The sequence below is a fragment of the Trachymyrmex cornetzi genome, unplaced genomic scaffold (assembly GCF_001594075.2).
Source record: "Trachymyrmex cornetzi isolate Tcor2-1 unplaced genomic scaffold, Tcor1.1 scaffold99, whole genome shotgun sequence".
Classification (NCBI taxonomy): domain Eukaryota; kingdom Metazoa; phylum Arthropoda; class Insecta; order Hymenoptera; family Formicidae; genus Trachymyrmex; species Trachymyrmex cornetzi.
In genome coordinates, this window is record NW_017300343.1 from 1535748 (window position 1) to 1559735 (window position 23988).

Below are 23988 nucleotides of genomic sequence, written 5' to 3' on the forward strand. Positions count from 1 at the left end.
TATGTTTTAACCACGAAGGGGGAGAGGTAATCAAAACTCGTGTGAAAAACTAAATGGAAAGTGCACGCCGTCGTGCACTTACGATAGGCCAAATTGCGTGTCTCTCTCGCGCCACCCTCGTCCCGACGAGCTGTCTTCTCGTGAGGTTGTCCTACCACTGGGTGACAGAGGGTAATGTATTGTGTGCCCTAAAGGCACAAGACGACCGAGGACAGATTGCGTAGTCTACCGTGTCGGATGGTGGCGCGTTATTCAAGACACCTTTTTGTATGAGATCGAGAAAAAAGTATTTGTTGCACGGAGATTGAATATTCGCTTACTTCAATTCTTATCGAGGCATCACTCGTGTTTATTAACTTTGCATCAAAGTCAAATGATATTTAATACCATAGTTCAATTGCATAAATTGTGAGATCATGGCAAATATTTTTATTTCTTGAGAAATCCGCGTTTATATCGATATTTATAATCAAGATTTTTAAAAAGTTGGATATATTATAACAAAAAAGAACTTTGCCTATTTTATGTAAGGTAAATTTGAGCTATCCGCGTACAGTGACGTACAGTCAAGCCTACATTAAAATTATATAAATGTCAACAGCTAAAATAGCTGCAGATCAGTATCAGATTAATTAGAATCTAATCGATATGATATGTGAGATATATTTAATTTTGCTATTTATGCTTGCTTTTGATTGACTGATAATCTTTTATTATGTAGTTAAAAATATTTTTAAACTTTTTTTTTATTCGTCCCCTCGATTTATTTCTATGTCTATACCTTCTTATAATGACGATACAGTGACGGTACATATAAGAATGGTGCTTGACTGTAAGTGACTGTGCCCACATTGACATTCATTTGATATTTAGAATATGCTTAAATATCTTATTGAAGATAGAATATCATCTGAGGATAATGACATATTTTTTAATTTTAGTAACTCTGATGAGCTAAAGTAGAGCGACATTTTAAAAAGATTATAACTACTTTCGGCAGAGTTTTAGAACCTAAAACTACTTAATTTTTAATATTTCTAGTATTATCTATAAAACGGTATACCTACAATTGATAACTATACTTACGCGGTTAGTCTAAAATGGACGAAGTACTTTATAAAAAAATTTTATTGCTTTAATGTTTCTTGAATTATTTTCATTTTCATAATCTAGTCTTGATTTTTGCGTATAATCAAGATGAGGCAAAGTTTTAATCTTATTTTATTTTTGTGTCAGTTTTATTAGTTATGGGGAGAAACCTTTTTTTATTTTAAATAAATCAGTTTGTCTCTTTTTTTTAAAGCCGAATTGGAGCAAAAATAATATTAAATATGAAGATCATATTAAGTTTTCGCTATGCAACTAAGCTTGTCGTATGAATATCTTATAACTAAGCTCACAAAAAGTTCTCGTTATAAACTTTGGACTTGCAGGCCGCATAAAGATCTTATCTTATTCATAGTCAAAGCTGAATATGAGCTTGAGAATATGAGAGATTCATAAAGTTTTATATTTTTGTAAATTTAGTTCTAATCACACTATTAAATTCACTACTTTTCAATAAAACGTATAAAAATGTAGAAAGCTATAAAACTCATATTCATCCTAAGATAGCACTTATATCTTATGAAAGTAAACATGCCTATCTTATTTTAGAACACGTTTGAGGAAAGAAAATATCTTGAAGCGAGTATTATTCTTTTGCTACGGCAAGTTTGTTTTAAAATTTTCTTTTAACGTTATATAGTTTTAATTATGAATTGCTTGTTGAAGGATAAAGTGATGGAATGTTTCTATACGTATCTGTCTCGGTATTTTATTCTTATTAATTACTATAAATATTGAATAGCTAACTTAGTTTTCTCTAGCTTTGATCGCCATCTTCATTTGCCGTGAAAATATCAACTTAATGTCTAATGTTAATTATAATTCTGATTTATGAGTAACTGTCGGTCGCTTAATACATCATATTTATGTGAGTAATTAACAGAGCTCAAATGTATAAACTTTTTCTCAGACAATATTAATGATTCACCCGCTCTTAATCATGTTTGCGTCAAAAGTGACATATCTTCGTGTTCATGCCATCGCATGATTAAGCGAATCTTTAAAGTTATATGCAATTTTTACAACTTCCAACAACAAACAATAGGCAACAGTTTGACCAGTTGATAGATATACATCTGGTTTGACTAAAAAAATGTTAGATGATAGGTCTTTTTTATGTAAAATGTCAAAATATTTTTTTACATGTCAGCAATAACCACGATATTTTACAAACATGACACACAAATCTGTCGCACGGTACCAAAGCCACGGGAATTATAATCTATCAAAATAAAAGGTAAAAATTATTTTAGATTTAGTTCACTATTTTTATTTGACAAGTAAATGTTTCGCAAACGAACATGATACAATATTAAAACAAAGTAAGATACTTTTTTCGATATTTTTGTATAAATCGTTTTCCAAAATTTATCGAAAAAAGTTGATTTCAAATATTAAAATTTATAGTAAAAAACTTCTAATTTTTAAAATATCGTGTTTATTTTTCAGATTATATACTCTTTTGGCGTATTTTTATAATACGATTTGCGTTTCATAATAGATATCGCGTATCGAAAACGAGCTAAAGATTTTGATTTTTATTATTTTTTACAAAATTTTATTACTACTTTCATTTTGTCACCTTGTCCGTGCGTTACGTAATAATAGGGCTAACATACAATTAGGTCACTTTCCAATTACTAGCAGGTCGAATCTACGGAGAGAAAAAAAGATATTAGCCGAGTAGTTTCGGTGTTAGATCTTTCTGGCGCAACGCCAGCATTCACCCCTTTCGAGCCTGTGAATTGCTTCTGCGTGAGGTTACGCGGTTTTTTATAATCTGCAACAGCGACGCCTGTTTTGCACAGCTACGTGCGTATGATGATGAATGTGGAGAATGCTACAATATCATAATTAGATTCACATATGTATGTAAAGAGTGCAAATTGCTACTGGAAATGTAACCGCACAAAGCAATCGCAGATGTGTAGATGAAAAATCTGAATAAAAAATTACATGTAAAAAATTTTTATACATTTGTTTAAAAATTATATATATTTATTTCAAAATTATCAGTTCTTTCAAAGTGCAAAAGTGTAACTGATCGATCAAGCGATAGATTCTATCAGAGTGCTTTTTCACCCAAAACGCTCGTTTTCGAGGCTTTATTTTTTTTCTTACTTGTTTTTCCACGAAAAGTCGTTTCGCGAGCGAAGTTGCACCGCCATTTTGACCGCAGCCGGTACATACATTTTACAAGATGGAAGCTACTACAGAGGTAAGTGGCATTCCGTGTTTCAAATGACTCGCCGCTATGCCTGGCAAAGACATACAACCCGAGCGGTCCGCACCTTCATTCATCTCCGTTCAAGAACCCCGCCAATCCGCCACGGCCGGTGCGGCAACGACGCAATCCTTTAATCCGACCGTAAGACCTTTTCTGTATTCCCACACGAAACTAACCTGTGGTATGTCGAAACTTCCACTTTGTCGCTTGGCGAATAATATCCAACTAACGTGCTCCTAAAGACCCGTTTCTTAGCGTATATCTTGAGCACAAGACGCCGGTAAGGGGATCAGGTATTTTTATTCAAGTTTGCAAATCGTAAGACATGCAAATCCTGTTTTCCCAGCTGTCGCCTACGTTGGAAAAAGAGTCTGCATGGTTGCATTAATTGCAATTCTGATTGAAAATGGACAAACCAAAACTTTCTACTTGAAGCACAAAAAAGAATTCTCTTTTATTATAATTCTAATTTTATAATCAGAATTCTGACTGATATGATCAGAATCTTCTGGTTTATTCAGTTCCAACAATGAAATTTTTCTCAGTGTAGCTATTTGTTTCGTCCAAGTCACTTTAACGAACAAAATGAACACATATATTTGAAAGCAAATATATTGCTAAACGTAATATGTTTAACTACATAATGACACGAAATAAATTCTCTTTCTAGAGAGTTACTATCTTATTTTACAAATAATTAAATTCTGTCTTTGCATTAATTTTCTTTTTTCCTCTTGATTTATGGGTGCATAAATAAATATCATATATGATATGCACGAATAGATATCAGAGTGTACAAATATTTGCAAGACTATACTCTTCCTTATATCTACCTTTTTTACATCTACTTTTTCTCTCTTGATTTATCGAAATACAAACATCATATACTATGCCGCGTGAATAGATATCAGTACAAACTCACACTTGGAAGAATTAAGACACGCTCGTACTATCTTCTTGATTGATTTCAATTTCGTGTGCACCACCTACGTGCCGCATTGTACGCCGCGGAAAATAATTCTGAACAATTCGAACGTTCGAGTTACGATCGGTTTCGGCAAGTTCCCACCGTAGTTCGCGGTCCGTAGAGGAAGTTCGTTCCGGTACGCCCAGTGTGCACGTGTTTCGTATTGGCAGTAGACTTTCTGGAGTATTGCTATAGGTATATATGCGGATCAATGATAAATCGTGACAGAACGATACGTGCCATCGTAGCGGGATGGTACGTACGGCCAACCGTGTTGGATAAAGTTATCAAAAGCAACGAGCGGAGTACGGCCGCCTGACCGGTCGAAGCAAAAAAACAAGAAGCCACCAGTTATTGCGAAGGGTCTCCGTCGAGCAATTCCATCTCAGAGAGCAATCCGCCTCACATCGAGAGACGCTCCTTCCACAATATCTTTTTTCTTGCTTGTTCTTTTCTTTTTTTCTTTTAGTTTTAGACCGCAGCGTCGCCAAGTGTAAGGATAGCGTATATATATAGTATATGGTCGAGTATCTTTCCCACGGGATCGTGTCATTAATTCAAGGTTTGATCGCCATTTTTATTGATCGTGTTTTCTATGCTAACGAAGGATAGAAAAGTCTTTGTATTTGCACAATCGCGAAAATTTGCACGCAGTATCAAGGGAAATGTAGAAAATTCTACATTACTTTTATGCGGCTTGTGTGTTTATCCCGATAGATTAAACCGTTCAGAGAATTAGAGTATTGTAATCGTAAATATTACATCCTGTAAGTTGATGAAATTAAGGAATAAATATCTCCCGACCCGATATAGAAACTCCAGAATATTTTCGGAGATGTTTAATAAAAATTATGATTAAATTTTTTATAAATATAGTTAGCAGAGACGGAGTCAAGTTGATTAAATAATTATTGTCTAAATTAAGGAATCTAATTTTAAATAAATTTTAGATTTATATAATTTATGTTACCGATATTATGGGAATATTTGGTAGAAAAGATAAAAATCATATTAATTTTTAAATTATATTAAGATTACATTTACACAGTACAATTTTGAAAATAGTACAAGGTTATTTATTCTTATTTTTTTTTTAGATAAATAAAAAAGAAGTATGTTTGTTTTTTTTTTTAAAGTAAGAAAACACATTAACAGTAGTTAGCTACATATTTAAAATTGTGCATTATTAAGAAAGAGTTAATTTAATTTACGATCCCATGCTGGTGATAATACTAATAAATATTCTGCTTAAGCAACGTATGGAAATATGCGAAGCTATTAAATGCGCCATTTTCATTATACTTGCTCATTATTGCGGTCACGGGAGTGGTCGCGCTAGAAAGTGCAAAATATTCTCTCTCTCTCGTTAAGAATAATCCTTCTCTGCCGAGGAAGGGGCAGAAAAAGGAAGGGGCAGAATAGTAGGATAGGAAGACCGCAGGAGAGCTTGTCCTGATAAAGTATTATCATTCCGCAAGTTTCCATGCAGGCTCCGTAATGAAATATTCAGCTCTTCGTAATCCCTATTCTACTTCCTGCTATGGTATTCTCTCCGACCTGTTCTAGGGTGGATATACTTACCGCATCCCGCTGCATCGAAAGTCCACGAAGAAACTCGATGCTTCGCTCACGAATATACTGTAGAAATTATCAATATCTCGTGCTAAATTATTTACATGTTTAATCTATAAAATTACTGGTAAATTTCAAATAAGGCATTTTCAATATTCTGTTTTCACATCGCTGTTTACCTGTTTACCTGTTTATCTGTTTAATTATCTTTAAATAAGTGCTTTTATATATTAAAGTAATTAAATTGGTTATTTGAAATATAAAATACAAAAACATGCTATTTCTGAAAGAGATATAAATGCCATTTTCAAGAGAGATAGTATCTATTAAATTATTTTCTTTTATTCACATATTTAAAAAGTTTTGTTATTACATATAGAGTGGAATTTTTAATAAAAACAAACGTTTTTTGTTTAAACTTTTGCTTAAATATGTTTAATAATTTAACTATAAACATCTTTTTTAATTAAAATTTGAGTAAAAATTTCTAAAATTCAATTGCAGTATAATATTTTGTTATCTAATTAGATATTGACATGTATAAAAAATTATTTACTCTTTATTGTGTTAAATTTCACATGAACTTTATTCAGTTAAATTTATTACTTTGCGGAAAAAATTATATAATAATCAGTTTTTTTGTAAAAATGTTGATTTAATCTCGCGATTTATATTCAACTTTCTTAAACTTAATTAGTGAATATTTTTAGATATGTTTATATAATCGCTTATATATAATTCTATATTTAATTTTCTTTGATAGAAAACTAATTTACCAAATTGGTCAAAATATTTACGAAAGTGTACGTGTAAGAATAAAGAACATGCAGTTAACATAATTTGAAATAATTCGTGTTTTGTGTTGCGGATCTTTACGGATTAATTTATAGCGCAATTTCGGCCGCTAGGAGGTATACTGAAAAATGTTTAAACATTCATTGTACCCCAAGTTCTAATCCACCATTCGCGATCTCTACTTTACTCAATGTTGGCTGATCGCCAACCTCCGATGTGTATACTCGTTCTTTTTCGTAACCTTAATAAATTGTAGAAGTTCGTGAGAAGAAAATTTACCACGGCCTATTAAAAGGTTAAAGTAATTTTGATTTTCGGAAGTCTAGGTGCTATACGGTGCGATGTTCTCCTAAATGATTTCTATTTTAAAGAAGTAATCACGATTTTTTTTATATAACATAGATTTCTCTTGAAGCAACACTGCTATGGGTAATATGAGTATCGAGTGAATTAGTTATCGGTGTATTTTTCACTACTTGTTTTATGCAAAAATTCTTTATTTGCACAAGCATATTGATAGATTCTGAAATTTCACGTTTGAATTTTTCTGTTGATTTAAAATACATATTTTATCCTTATACATTTTATAACGAAGGATATAGCGGAATAAACATAGCGGAAAAATCACTTTTCTCATTTCGCTTTTCCTCTCCATAACTCCCCCAAAAAATTGTAAGGCTAATTTTAAGGGAAGTTTTATATTTCAAGGATGCCAACTAATGATACTAATTTGAGTTCGATTGCGCGAGCATATTTCACATACTTATTTTCCGCTGTATTTTTTATATCATTTGTTACAAAGTAATCATAAAACATTTAATGCTGAAGATTCGAATGTTTTGAAAACTTTTACAGAAATCCAATTTAATACTAGTTAATTTAATGCAGAAAGTTACTTACACTACTTGTTTTGAGTATTAAGAGTACTGAACAACAGTGTTTTTGATACTCAAAGTAAGTAATTAATCATTACCTTAAAGTATTAAATTTTTATAGGACAAGAAATTTATAGGCACCTCATGATTTTAAGACGTAAAGTACATATTTTAGAAAACTTTTTATAAATTTTATTACTCTTTAACTGTCAATATAGTATTCAATATATCTTTAAAAGCATGTGCTTCAAAAACATTTCTGCGCAGTCAATTACATAGTTTGACATGAAATCTTGATGAACAATCGGGAATGAAATCCAATTTGTTCAATTAATCGTAGCTAAATGAACGACCATTAAATTTCGTTTAGACGACGAGCAACGCTATTGAGTTTAATATAACGTAATGTTTAACGTAAACATAATATAATGTACGATCAAAATTGTAAAGTGTGTATACGTTATTAAACTTAATACGGCCTTAACGAATTATTATTGAAATTTAAAATAGCATTAGAGGAAGAATTAACAAAGCTTCTGTTAAAATGTAATACAAGTCCCAAAAGATCTCAAAATATTTAATGCCAATCACTGTTGTACCGTTAACGCTTAATTGTTTCCGTTATCTCGTAACTTTGACTTATAACTTCACTTCCTCCTATATAAACAAACACGAAAAGCAACCGAAATCGTGCGAAACTAACATCGACGAGAAGCCCGAAGGAAATCTTCTTGCCAGTTTTCTTCTATCAGTACATTGAACTATACTGATTCGTCTGCAACGAATATCGACGCCTGCAATGCACCGAAGGCGACGAAGAGAAAATAACATTGAATTTCTGTGAAAGGTTCCAAGAAAGTCGAACTATTTATTATTTTCAAGGGGATTGAGTTACGATCGAACTTAGAAAGAGATACAACTTGAGATAATCCGGGGATTATTGGCGAAGAAATCTAAATAGGATGCACTGCGTTACTTGAAGGAGCCTTACTTTAAAGGAATCGAAAGCGGGGAAGAACTTGATTGAAAAAATAAATTTATTATTTTCTTATATTAACACATGTAATTGCATTTTGAGATAAACAATGCAAAAGTAACAATAAGACAACAACTACATGAATATTATATTCTGTATCCAAAATATTATTTTAATTTTATATCGTTATTATTATTGTCTTTGTATAACGTTGCAACAGATAAATAATATTATAATTGACAATTATAAATTACGTAAAATAATGATAATTACCGTATAAAGAACCGTATGATATTATGACAGACATATATATAATATTATATTAAAAAATATCTCATAAATTAGATTTATGTGTCAGGTTGTGATAATATAATTAGCTTTCCAGACTATTTATCATACGTCCGACTATTGTCTCGAGAAGAGAATAATATCGATAGATTGAAACGAGGCAAACTTGAACGATTAATTATTCGAAGTATTAATATCAATCAGAACCGCTAATAAAGAGAATGGGACGTGGGTGGATGCTATTATAGATCAGATTGCAGGAAGAACGAGAATGTAACGGAAGCGAAAGAAACGGGTAAAGTGTGTGTGTACGTATATGTGTGTACCGACAAACTATTTGCTATTGGAATAAAATACAACGACGACGTATTTAAAGGCGGGCGGGCGCCGGGTGAGGCCATGCAGCTAATTGCCGCGGGGGTATTATTATGAAATAAACGAGGTAGCAAGAAACACGCCGTAGGAGAACTAGGGCGAAATTGTGTTCAAGACGAAATGGTAAAGCTGCTACGCCTGAGGGAAACGGAGGGGAAAAATCACCAGCGAGTGCGATTCGAGAATCAGACGAGGCCGAGATTGTGAAATTTTTAAAGCCTCCCAATTTCTTTTTTTTTTGTTTATTTTTGGCAGCAGGTAACGCTTTGTCCCTGTCTCGCTCTCTCTCTCTCTCTCTCTCTCTCTCTCTCTCTCTCTCTCTCTCTCTCTCTCTCTCTCTCTCTCGTTTCCTCATTTTCCGTCTATGTTTCCTCCCCCTTTTTACTCTCGATCACCCTTCTATGCTCTATCTTCTCTCACTGCCAACATATATCGGCGGCGTATATCCTCCAGAGAAATAAGCTGAGCCATTTCTGCCACTGATTTCTATGCTGCCATTACCCCGAGATTCTCATTCCTTTTCTCCTCCTATGCGTTCTTCTGTACGCTTATTCCCATATCCATCTCTTCTCTGGTGAGAAGAGGAAGGTGAGCTGTTCCCCGTACAGCAAATCCGTTACGAGCTCTCTGTATCACCGTCGTATGTACAGGGTAATCCCGAGTCTAATCCGTGAACGTCAACAAACATATGCTGCCAGCTAATCAGAATAAAGGATACGCCGTGGAAGTATTCTCTCGAAGAATGCAGGAAAAAATTAAGAAAGCATTTTATTACTACATTATTATACACACACACACACACACACACATATATATATTATATATGTGTATATATACACACATTATTGACATACATGACGCAACAAACGTATTGTATATGTTACAGTATATATAATAATATTTATTATGTACATGTGTATATACTGCTATAATTGTGCGTTTATAAACTAAAATGCAAATTATAAGCAAAATTGTTAATCTCATTATGATCACAAATAATACGGTAGATCATAATAAAAATCAGATACGCTCTATCGAATTATAATCTTAATGCGATAAAAAATTGTGTTTAAAATTTGCATTTAAGTTTACATACATACAATTATTGCAATTTATTAAATGCTTTTATTCAATACTGAGGCGAAAATCGGTGTATTAAGCCCATGCTATAATTGCACAAGTGTAATTGTAAGTAATTGTAGTGGTAAGAATTGGCTAATCACAATCAAATATTCCTCTCATTTTCGAATGTGATTGGTCAATTTTTACAACTACTACAACCACTGACAACTACGCTTAACTTACGCAATTGTAGAATTGGCTTTAGCGAGACGTCCTTATTCCAACTGATTCTTAGAACCTTGTTCACATTTGTGTATTGTACGTTGGAGTATTCAAGGTGGATATTAGATTCGCAAATGTTGTTTCGAGAAGCGAGAAGCATGCGGTCAACGTAAATTGCACCGGCGAGACGTATATCGAAGACAGATGCATTCGTAGCTCGCATCAATAAAACTGGGAATATGCACTGCCAAGAACAAATGGCATCAACAAAGCGACGAATGACGTGAATGCTCGAATAGAGGCATGTCGTTCCAGATGTCGTTTCGGGGTATCTAGAACGACACACGACAGATGAAGTCCCAGAATCGACGTCCGTCGTCGTTAATGGGATTCTATGAGCGGATTAAAATAAATGAGTATAGTAGATCATCCCGTGATTTTTGCAACGTCATATTTTTAAATGGCATATGCTAGAAACGTGTAAAGACTATTTAATAAAAATTCTTCCCAACGTCAATATTTCGCAATTAATTAATTTTTATTGAGAAAAAACTTGTTTTTTTCTATATATATATATAGAATTACTATCTCGATCTAGTTAATTTTCATGTTAATTAATGTAAAAGGCATAATTGTTAGTTTGGTATTGCTGTACATTGAAGCTTAAATATTCTAGAAGTACTCGAAATTATTCCGTCCGTTTCTCCACTTCTCTCAGAGTCCTTTGATCAGCAGACTTATTTGAATGATGCTGTTCTTCATCTTCAGAATGCTTGGCAGTCACTTTCTATTTCATATTTTTTCTAAAAATACAAGATATATAACGAGCAGACGTAATGAATATTACATGCATTTATTTTTATTTATAATAAAGAGACGTTTGTATAATTTCAATAAACTGTTGTTTCTGAACGAATGGATAAATTTTAATGAAGATATTGAGGTCAGCTACGGGGAAGATCAATACTTCAAATGATTACGTCAATACAGGTCGAGATCCATGGACGATAACGTTGTATTTAACAGCCCATTAGCACTCGTAAACAACGTACCATTATTTTACTACGACACATTACGCATACCGCACGATCGATAAAGTCATAAGCTACGAATGTATCAATGCAATTATAGGCAGGTGAATCGGTATAACCATTATCAGATCTCAGTTCCTAGCAATTGTGTCGTGCATGTCTACGGGCGGCACAGATACAAAGCAACGAAATTTTGATTACCGCAATTTCGGATTGCTCATCGCGAATTAAATTCGAATGTATCCCATTTGGAACAGTACTGTCTCGGTAATAGCGATCACGTATACCTGCATACGTGCATATACGCATAATACTCGAATTTGGGTGAATTTGTTACAACGCTATAGCAGTATACTGAAATTCGTGTTCATAAAGCACAACACACTCTGCAAACATTTGCGATCGCCGGAGCTGTTAGTGTAAGAGCGAGCGCTAGCTAGGAGGCAGACGTGCATTATAGCGCAGCAACCACTTTCGGGCAATGAAGTACCTACAGACCACATCGTATGTAGGATAAATGTTTACCAGGTCTCATAACGTCGTTTCTCATTGTCTCCGATATCCTGAAATCCTGAAATCCTGAGTCTCCTTCATTCGATGTGCCGATGACATACGCTCGACCGTGTATTTCACGTCGGAACACTGTCCAAGAAACCGCAAGCGTCGTTGGACACGTAATTGAAGTTGTGTTAATAGAATGTAGGTACAATCAATACGATTAACAATAGCCACTTGCACAGACCACCGTATATATGCTTGATTTACTGATGAACTGATGAACCAATTATAATAATTTTTTAATAATTTTTAATAATCTCCGTAGAATACAGACATAATATTGAACATGATTTGAGAGAATTTTTTATTAAAAAAACCACCTTGCTTCGAAAAACCATAGTACAAAATGATTATGTCATGTGTGATATCAAAAAGCTAAAAATATATATATACATTTATATGTGTATATAATTTTCTTATTTTATTTATTTTTAAAAAGAAGAATTAATATGATCTTATTAAGCTTTTAATAAAATCATAAGTACTTTTATACCGCATCAAAGTATTAATGCGGACGTACCCAAATGCAACATTAAATAAATCACAAATTTAATTGAATATAAAATGAATTGGTTATAGACTAATAATCTTAAATGTAATATAGCTGAAAGCTTCATTATTTATTTCTAATTTCTTTTTCACTTAGATAGATTTAAATGTTTAGAGCAAAATGTGATCACAATGATGATAATTACAGCAATAATAAAATACTATTTCAATGAAAAATATTAATTCAAATATCAATTATTAATTTAAAAAAGAATTATAAAGTCACGTCACAATATGGCACAAATGTCTAATTGCAGAACAATTGCAATAAAATGTTATTTGCCAGGAGGATTTCTAACTTAAATTCTCGATTTATTATAGACAGATTAAGACTTATTTTTGAAAGCGTGTGGTTTCATTCGCTTTAACATTTACCAAGTTTTTCAAGCAGAAAGTCTTTAGGTGTTACACGAGATAAATGTTGGTAGGATCTTGTCGCTTCAAACATGCTGAAACTCCTTATCGATTCCTTAATACGGTTGCGCTACTGCCGTCTGTCTGTCTCAATAGTGAAGCACCGTGAGAAGAAGCATACGACGTTGATAATCCATCAAAATCCGTGACGATGAACCCGATGAATAGGGCTGGCAGTAAATGAGTTTGTTGACTAATTATTCTAGAGTTTTAACTAACAAAATATCCTTATTTGATATAGAGACATGTTTGTGTATGTTTCTCTTTTAGAGATTTTAAAGTTGTTAAGGAAAATTATAGCAATGTTTTAGAAAGCGAATACATAACTTTTGCGTGCAGGCTGATATATAGAAAGTTTATTATATTAATTAAAATTAAATACATAATCTCAACAAAATTGAAGTCAAATTCTTCTTGGATATTTCCAAATACATTCTTTTTTTATTTAGAAAAAAACTTTTCAAATGTAATAATTTTGGTCTTTTATAACCTCAATGAATACAAAGCTTAATGCAAAATAATAAACCTTCAACACCATTTTAGCAAAAGAAGATAATGAGAAGATATACGAAAGAAATAATATTGTTAATTGCATTACGTCACATATATTAATTGATCTCATGAATTATACCTACTTCGTTGCATATTAATATAAATGGAAAGACAAAAATGCACAAAATCACCTAATTCAGTTTCGTGTATCTTGCGACAAAAATTAATTATGAGTATTTTGCCTCGTTTAGCTGTGGTTACAGCAATTGCTCTCCGGCATCAATGATCCGGGAGAGTATGTGCATAGAATCCGCGAACGCGTGATTGCACCGGCGCATAATTACACATCGTTGCGCCGGCGGGTCTCTTGATTGAACTAATTTAACCTCCTAATCTATCTAGTCCCACCTCTCCCTATCTCAGCCGAAACCGCAGGGGGCGATACGCGCATCACGGGAAACTCGGCACGAAATCGCATCGATAAACTCTATCGGACAGTTTAGCGATAAATATGAGATTTGCGTGTATTGAAAAGCTCCCAAGGGGTGACTCACTTTCCGTGCCCAAAGGATGAAGTTCCAATTCCAAACGGAAATTGTAGGATGTTTGCTTCATTCACGAACGTTCTTTAAACGATTTTAAAGATTTTCTATTAACGACGGTTTACGTCAAGGGCTTGTAGAACAATCGAATTATTGATGCGTGCGCATTTATTTAACCAACTTGAATATCTTTTCTAAATTGAAATATTCTTAAATAAAGCATTTGTGATAAAATATCCTTAAATTCGACATTGTAGGTTTGTAATTTCACGGAAAAATCCTGATAAAAATTTGGGAATAAAAAATAACGCGACAGGAAAGCATATCGTACGTTCGATTCTCTCACTTGGCAGTCCAGTTAAACGTACATGATACCTCACCATTCGAATAATCTGCCGTTTATCTATCTCGAGCGAAACATCGTGCGATAACCGGGTGAAGTAACCTTCCACGAAATCGCATCGATAAACCCCGGGGTTAGCCGATAAATGTAGCTCGAACGCAGAATATACGCAGTATAATCCAGCGAGCAGCGAATTTCACGAGTGTGTGTGTGCTGCCGGACTTTTTGTCATTAGCAATCTGATTGTGAGTTTGCCGTACTTTATGATGGCCTGATGCATTCCACACTTGGCGATCATCTGTTATATTTCGCATGTTTTATCATTGAAATTATTTGTCCACGCGTTCGCGAAGTACTTAGTTTCTTCATGCATTCTTTTTTTTTAGTGTTCACTCCACAATGGATGCTAGAATCACTCATTTTATTAGATTGCCTGTCGTCAGACTTTTGCTTGTTCAATCGCATTTATAGAAATTTACAAACAAAAAAAAAACAAATCGCGTGTAAATTCATATTAATTCTGAGTGGTAAATTTATTGCATACGAGAACGTCGACAACACACACAATCGAGAAAGCTAAACTCTATTTTATACTTTAAAAGTTAGTGCGATAAAAATGATGTTTTTATTTAGTTACGAAATTGATTTTTTAAACGATATTCCATAACGTTTGGTTATTGATATGTTTATTATTCATATTTCATGACCATTGAAATGTTGCGTTAGTTTTGTTCGTTGATCTGTGGTGTTCTGTCATTTCGAAAAAGCGAATGCCATTTATTTTTGCATAACGTAAAAATTATTTATCGTTCGTGGTTTAACTGCTAAATAACTACAATAGTGGTAATATTAAACGCATGCATCATCGCGCTGTTTTAGTATAATTCAGTGTTTGCAATACAACCGATTATAATCAGAATGAAGTTGATCGATGAAAACCGCTGACTCTTAATCTCTTTTTGCACCGAGGCAGGTTAACATTTTAACGAATCGCAGATGCGAGTGTGATTTGAACGGGTCTGCTAACGATATTTCGTTAGCTTTAGGTCGCGCTTTAAGGGATAAACTTTTCCATTACCCAGTCACTCGTCACTACGTGACACTTTCAGCGGTGCGTAATTGATACCGCAGGGTGTCTCTCGACTCTGTCTGGCGCTGTCCGCGAAATTTCATTTCATGTCGCGAGCATTTTCAACAACGGGTAATTGATGCCGCAGTTTTCATCCGTCGAGCTTGCAAATTTTGTTCGTATCGCGACCTGCTTAAGAACAACTTCCGCTAAACTCGCCACCATCCTGGCTGGCTACCGCGCGTCGTGTCTCGTTAAAAAAGTTTGACGGTGGATGAGAGAGAAGCCCATATACACCACGGCTTCGGCGCGGAGTCGAATATATCACCGACGCCATGAAAATTCACGGGGAAACTCGGGCTAAATGTTAAATATCCATTAATCTTGCGGGGCAAGATTAATCCGACACATTCTGACCAAGCAAGCCGCCACGGCGTAACTGTTGAAGAATGCTGGCAAATGTTTGCCATATCAATCACCGCGATGCGCCCCCGGCAATGCGTTCGTCGTCAATATTCCGAGTCTACACATAATCTCTTCGAGATTATAACGTTTTGTATGGTAGATGAAATAATAAGCGCATTTACACATAATTCGCTGTTACTCACGTCATGTTAAAAACGTCGATTCATTTAGTTATTTGTAATACGATGTACATTGGCTCGTAATTTATTTATAAAAAAAACTTAAATTTGTCGCGCTCTATATTTTTGTAGTAAAGTTTATCACGATAACTATGTCGATATATCCTTCATACACCACATAATATTAATTTACGTTTTCACGTATTCACAAAAATTGATAATTTTTTCAGTTTTATATCACAATTTTATACGAAAACATTAGTTATTCATTACTGGTATTTTATTTCATTGAGAGAAATGTTCAATATTGATACAATATTACTAACATTGAATCCAAATGTAACATAAAACCTTAAACGGTTAATATATAGGTTTATATTTTTATTTATACGCGAAAAAATTGGAAGCTATCGTATTTTTATGTATATTTATCTTACCAAAATATATTGGTGTATAAAAAAATATCGTAGAACACATAAATATGTATAATTTCCAAATTGAAAAAAGTAATCGCTCGCGATAAAGGGAACAAAATGAAGGATAAAATAGATTTTCGACAATTCGTGTACGACAACTTTCTCTATCGTCGACGTCGGAACCATTGCCTTCCCGATAAAATCAGAGTTTCTAGTCACAGGTGGGCAGCAATTCACAGACGGTTTCGATGTTTAATGTTACGAGCACTCGTTAAATTGTTCCAAAGCAAATTTTACAAGTTTAATTGTATTCTTTACGAGCGTCGATTCTGGGCAGGCAGGCAGGCAGGCAATGTGTATCGGGGTCAGCGGCGAAGTCAAGATAACATGAAGTTTTCTCTCGGAAAATGGCCGTGTACACAGAGCTCGCAACGAGGGAGGGAAAAGTTTTGTACGTGACATTTGTTAAGGCGGCTTTACGACAGAAGCGCCTCGTTTTCACTGAGGTACCTAACTTTTCCATCGTGCCCGGCCTCGCAGGCAGGCGGCAAGATCGTTAAGTAGTTATTTTGTTCATACGCTGTGAGAGAGACTGTATAAGACATCATACATACACTACTGTTGGCTTCGCGTTAATTAGTCTGCTTTGTTGACTATTTGCTTATTTTGCATATATCCTAACATCTTTCATTTCCGTATACTAGGAAAGAATAATGGCTCGAAAAAGAGCGATCGTAGCAATTGGATGTATCTACCGAATGCTTGGGCTATTAGCTATAATTCAGCAATCTTATTTCGATTACAACTGAGATATAATTTATAATAATTTCATGATTATAATACTCTATATATATATAGAGAGAGAGAGAGAGAGAGAGAGAGAGAGAAAGATCGAGAGTCACTATGAATGTAAAGATTATTTTATTATGACTCGTATATTTAGACTTACGCAAATTTTCATCGCGATGTTGATTTTCTGAACTATATCGTAAAAGGATCGAAATTAGCAGCAATTACTAATCTATAAACTGCGACATGTAACTGTAATTAAATTTCGACGTTACAATTGCTGTAGCGAGGCAAACTCATCTCGTGTATGGCCTTTATTTAATTATTTGATGTAACCATTTGTTGATCGCTACGAAACCATCCAATATTATTGCGGGAATTCTACGTTGAAGTACGTCGTCATAAAATTGCGTTGATTGATCTCGTCGGTTAACTCTTAAGAGATTAACTCGCGTCTGCGCAGATAATTGTGTGAAAAAAAGTGCAATCGATGACGTACGGTCTGTTGATAATACGTGTTCACTATTTTTATCGGCCGCTGACAGCGCAGCCCCTACTCATTAACTGGAGGCAAATCTTTGCGGAACATTAAAGCACGATGAATCAGGTCGTACCTCAGTTTTACGAGCTATACTTACATGTAAGGTGCATAGATACGCTTTGTAATCATAGAAACAAAAATAAAGTAAGAATCTTTATTAGTATAAAATTTATCAAAATCAGAAAATGTTTTGCTATTATCAAAATTCGAATTCTTAATTTTTAAATGATTTCTATTGTTAAACGATTTTTATATTGCTGAATGATTTTTCTGAATTGTTAAGTTTAATACAAGATCTTTTTTTTTAACTTTATAGTTATAAAAACGTAAAGGACGTAAGAATTTCTACTAATATAGAATTTATACAAATCAAAAGACACAATTGTCATACATCTAAGAATGTCAAAGAATAGCTAGATTTTGATTTAAAAAAAAAAAGAGTTTTGTTTGTACATCGGATAGATATTGTTTAATAAATAATTAAAGTTAGTGCATATCTTTAACGTTAACTACTACAAACATTAAATACGTACAAATTCTTACTATTTTTTTTTATTTTTAGAACTATGAAGTTAAAAAAGGGATCTTATTAAATTTAATAATCAAAAATAAAAACCGTTTAACATTAAAAATGATTTAAAAATTCAAAGAATTTTTTTATTTTAGTGACGGCAAAACGTTTTCCTAATGATTTCCGTATTAACTGCAGAAATTCTTACACTATAAGATTGCAACATAACAAGATAACATCTCGCGCGGTCGAAAGACATTTTCTTTGCAAAGTCAAATCAGCTACTTTCCACGAATTGTCAACCTATGCGCATCAAAAATCAGGTGAGAAGTACTCGTGGGGATGTCGTATACGTAGGAGAATACGATAGCCATTTCGTTCGCACGTGCATTGCAAGCAAGGACGAGTAAGAAAGTTCAAACCAATGTCAGAAAACGAATTCCAACGGAGGGATAAGGGTATCTCTCGTCCGTGGAACATACGTTCCCAATAGAGGGCACATACAATCGTTCGCGGTGTCGTCGTAAAATTTCAATTTTCCCATATCGCGATATCTACAGCCGGCGGGAACGACGTAAGCTTTTAGATACGGCCGCTCCCGCGTGCACACCCGGTATATGACAATGCAGTCCGAAGCGAAGGTAGTGTGGATCGATACCGAGGAAGAGTCGTTCAATCTTCCGTCTCGGAGAGAGAACTTAAAACGCGCATTATGGAGGAAAAAATCGTGTAAAGCAAAGGGAAGAGCAAAAGATGTTTATTATGAAACGAAACAAAATATTTCCTCAATCTGACCATCATAAAATTTGTTAATAATAACATATTAATAGTAATGCCATTGGAAAACTCTGATGCAGATTTTTATAATAATATATTATTTATCCCTTAATATAGAGAAGATTTCGCTTTGGGTTTAATGAAGAGAGAGAGGGGGGAGGGAGGGGGAGAGAGAGAGAGAGAGAGAGAGAGAGAGAGAGAGAGAGACTTGTATCATTCTAATTTTTTATTACCTAAAGGTATCCTATTGAATGATATATTTGCCATGAATATCATTAGAAATAAATTCGTAATAGCAATTAAGCGACAATCGGATTATTATTCGCGTATGAATTAATAATGATGCAGAATTATCGCGTAGGACAATTAAATAATCATAAAATAAATTTTCTGACAAGGTATTCAGATTGAGATATTCTCGGAATCATTTTGCGAACATTAATTACATTAACAAGTTAATTACTTCAAAGCGTTAATTGTGTTATCATTTCTCGGCACTTAATACTGCGTGCAGTGTTGTACTAGATTATGCGCAAAGCGAATACAATCAATATAATCCGTTCTAATCCCGATTCTTAAAACTGGAACGAGATAGAGCAAGGAAAATCGTCCTATGATAACTTATCTGAAGGACTCTTTAATGTCCTGAGTCATCAGTCGAACGATCTGCAGCTGTGCTAAGCTCACTTCAAAAAGGGAAGGCGCGGTATTTTTTTTATCAACCGACAAGATAACTACTAGATGGATCACAAAGAAATTCCATAAAGCTTCGTCGTGTCTCATAATACACGGTACGCAAATTAAAGGGAGAGTTTTTTTAAAAGGGTGTTTCCAAAAGCATTTTAATTTCTCAATAGCTTTGCTAGAATATTCTAAAAGTTACGCGTCATCAACGTGTCAAGAACTAGATAGAGTGAAACCTGTTCTAGAACACTAATTTTATTCGGAGTAATCATAGAGTGGTGCACGTACATGTACAGGATATTATCAGGAAAATAATTTAGAAATAAAAGTTGCGACATTAAGTATATATAAATTTGAATCTTATTTTATGAATTATCAAAATATATTCTAACAAAAATATGTTAATAATACGTTTACATTACAAAAATGATATTTTATTTTAAAATATAATTTATTATTATTTTCTTCACATTTCTCTCTCAAAATTATTAGTCCTCATAAATTAATACTGCAGCACTTATTGACGGATAAAATTGATATGCATTACTGACCGACAATGCATATTGATATATTATTGTGAATTAAAAATGATATTACGACTTTTTTAATAAAATCGGGAGATCAATATACAATATTTTAATGAATAATTAATAGAATATATGATAGATATAATAAATGAATAAATGTTTATTAGGTCTCTAATGGAGAGATAGACAATCGATAGAGGATTGGACCTAGCAAAAGTAATAAATTTTTGAATGATATACTATGGCATGTAATTTTATTTCTATTTGAGTTTTATTTCTGTTTGAGTTTTATTTCTCTATATATACTTATTTCTCTCTCTCTCTCTCTCTCTCTCTCTCTCTCTCTCTCTCTCTCCCTCTCTCTCTCTCGTAAATTTACTCTATTCAGATAATACTAAAAGGATCAATATTTTAATCAAGTGATAACTATAGTCTACAGTTGAGTGTTTAAAATATATATATATATATATAGCATAAAAACGGAAAAATACATTTTTCACATTGAAAGTCTTGAAGACAAAGTTCACAAGTTCTTTTTTCTCTTAATGCTAGGAAGCGTTGGAAACAATGCTGCCGTCGATAGTGTGAGAATATCTTCAAGGCATGGAATAATTTTCTTAAAAGCATCTTTTTTTCTTTTGAATGGCTTGCTTCTAAGACTTACTTGGGAGTCGAGGGAAAAAGAATAAAGTATCATCAACGACTTAATATGAAATTCTCAAAGAGAATTGCTTGGCCAATATTTATTACCTTTTAAGAATAACCGAGACATTAATGTATAGTTTAATTGCAACGTAAAGATTAGAGTTGATGCCTATATAGAACATAATACAGAAACGATGACCTATTCTAAAAATACATACCCAGTAATATATATACACACACCCATGTTCTATCTATCTTTAGAGGCGAAGCTTATTTAATAAAGCATGATATTATCATATACCGTAATGAGTATGCTTCAGCGTGGTAATTACAGGTTAAATGTACTTGCAAATGATGATCGTTATCATTAGACGATCGATCGGTCAATACCTACAACCCACAGAAAGAAACCATACTTATTGAAAAATTAACGATGCGAGTCAATACAGTTTCTCTGAATTGGCTGGAAATTAGGGCGGTCATTTAAACAACAATTGATCGACATTTATGTCATGTTCCTGATATGTACATATATACCTTTTATTAAGATTTTAATAAAATTACCACGGTATTCTTGCTTAGGCGAGCGAGATACATTTGACGACGAATTAAACTAACTTTCAATACTGAACTAATAGTTTGTTAAAATAACTCCTTTTACCCCTTAAATATATATTTTATGACTGTAAATTTAATTGAGCAATACAAGTATCTATACAATATTATATATCTACTAAATTTAATGAAGTTTCTCTTAAACATGATTTATATTAACTTAAAGGTACAATCGCTCCTAGCTGCATTTAAATTATATCCAGGATAGGTCTTTGTTCGTATCGTTGAAATTTAAATAATACGCCATATAATCTGTAATTTGATCGATAATGATAAATCATTTGAATTTCGGAATAATTAGATAGTAATTAATATGCCTTGATTTGTATCAGAGCTCAAATAACGTTTCTCGGCTATTACAATTAATTTCACAGAGCATTTATATTGCGCTCTAACCAGATTCATAATCAAACTCTGAACATAGAAACAATATGATATTGTCTCTTCATCAATGCAATCTCACATACAAAAGTGTATAGCAGAAAAGCATAGAACTTTGTTAAACAATTAGATCCATTAATACAAATTAATCGAAGTTTCTACTTTCGCATAAATTATTGATATAATAATTAATATATTTTTGCGATAATTTCATTAATTGTGTTATTATTGACTGCTATTGAAATTAGAGAATCGCATCTGGTAAAAATAATAAAAGTAATCAAAATTGTTATGCGAAGATTATGGAAAATGATCACTAAAGCATGATTGACAAATATGGGTTAATAAACGCTATTATTATCAGTATATAGCGGGACAATTTTCGGACTTTGATGTCGTGGAATATCGAATGATCGTTCTCGTATTGCGAATGAAAGCGTTTCGAAAATATGCCCGAGCAGGATTATACGGCTTGTTCTATATTTGCCCGTTCGTATAGTACGAATCCTCGTTTTTGGCAAAAGGGACGAATTGTTCTATCATTATATGCGCGACTACGGTAATAACTACTTGAACATTTTGGCAGAGATAGTTTTCATTGAAATGTTGAATCGCCGTGCATTGGATATAACTTGTGTGGCTATGATTGGACGTATTATGTATGATTATACTATCAACTGCTTTTAATTGTAAAATCCACTTTAATAACGGCATATGAGAAAGATTTCTGTTTCGTTATGTTATCATTTAATATTGCCACTAATACACAACGTCTGTTGCAAATTTTTATTAATCAGTAGCCATTTTACTTCTGCACTTCATAAAGACAGAATGAATGCTGAATTTTATAATCAATTTGAATATATAATTTTTTATTATTGTTCTTCTCCTTTATTTTTTTAAATAGCTGAAACAAAAATGTATTATAATGAAATGTAAAGAAAAACATAGATTTAAAATATACATAAAGGAATATATTTTCCTGCTTGAATCGAGGTAATCATACATTTTATATATATGTTACTATATTTGTATCATTTTGAATATTAATGATTGGCTGGTTATACGTTACGCAATTGAACGATATTTATATGCAAACATATCTCGTAATGTTCTAAATGAATGGGAAAAGTTTATATTCGGCAAATAACTGCGGTATGTTTGCTAACAATTATCGTTATAATTACATGAGATAGTTCTGTTTGAAATGCAAAATTTTCATTACTTTAATTGAGGTCACTTACACGAAAAACGATTGAAACGCAACCAAATGAACTAATGCACATAATAGCAATTTCAAATAATAATTTGTCTTTTTTTATCTTAGTAAATATATTTCTTTTTGCTCAGATATTTGTGAACATCTTTTAAGTATTTTACTTTTCGTTCTAATTTTATTATTCTATTCTGATGTCTTTTAAGCAATTTACAATTTTATTAGCGTATGTCTTAGTATATTCATTATCCATCTTTTGTGTTGTTTATTATATATTATGACATTGAATAAATATGAATTTTAATTATTGACTAAATTTAGAAATGACATAAACATAATTTTGTTATTGAGAATCTTTGATATGCAACGTCATAATCTTCAAGGCTGAATAATCGAACAGATGATTCATTTATAATCTCATCGTAGTGAAAATCGCATAAACGCTTGAAACGTCGGGTGCTGAGTAGCAGTCAGAAAATTATCATGGCAGATAATTACAGCGAAAAGCGAATGTCGACGAATACGGACGTTCGTTAATAACTGCTATTCTCGCTTCATTATACGAACCGCAATTTGCTTATTGGACGTTTAACAGCGGTCGCACCGCGGTGCCCTGTACAGCCCTAGAAGAGGATATTGAAGAGACGCTCATGAGGTACTTGCCCGTTGTCCATTTTCTGCTAACAAAAATATCGGATTTCCCATTAAACGGCTCTAGTTGTAATGATTTCATCTTTATTGAATTCTCATAGCAGAAACCAATTCACTTTTAAAATAACGAGCAAGCATCGAAAACGATCGGACTAAATTGGTGCAATTTTTCGGATTTAAATTTCTC

At 33.1% G+C, this 23988-nt stretch overlaps 1 protein-coding gene across 5 annotated transcripts in view; it reads left to right on the forward strand.

Annotated features, from left to right (window-relative positions):
• dpr12 (defective proboscis extension response 12) overlaps positions 1-23988 on the forward strand; it is a 225864-nt gene that overhangs the window by 32309 nt on the left and 169567 nt on the right. Inside the window, exon 1 of one of the 5 annotated variants that reach the window (XM_018521756.1) lies at positions 4288-4496. The exons of 2 other annotated variants lie outside the window; for them this stretch is intronic. Coding sequence is in view for 1 of the 3 variants with exons in the window: in XM_018521755.1 (XP_018377257.1) it covers positions 23801-23805 (5 nt within the window). In the remaining 2 variants the exon portion in view is untranslated. Of the gene's footprint in view, positions 1-4287; positions 4497-14572; positions 14641-23590; positions 23806-23988 lie in introns of those variants that run through there. 2 more of the 5 variants (XM_018521757.1, XM_018521755.1) reach the window with 2 other exon arrangements.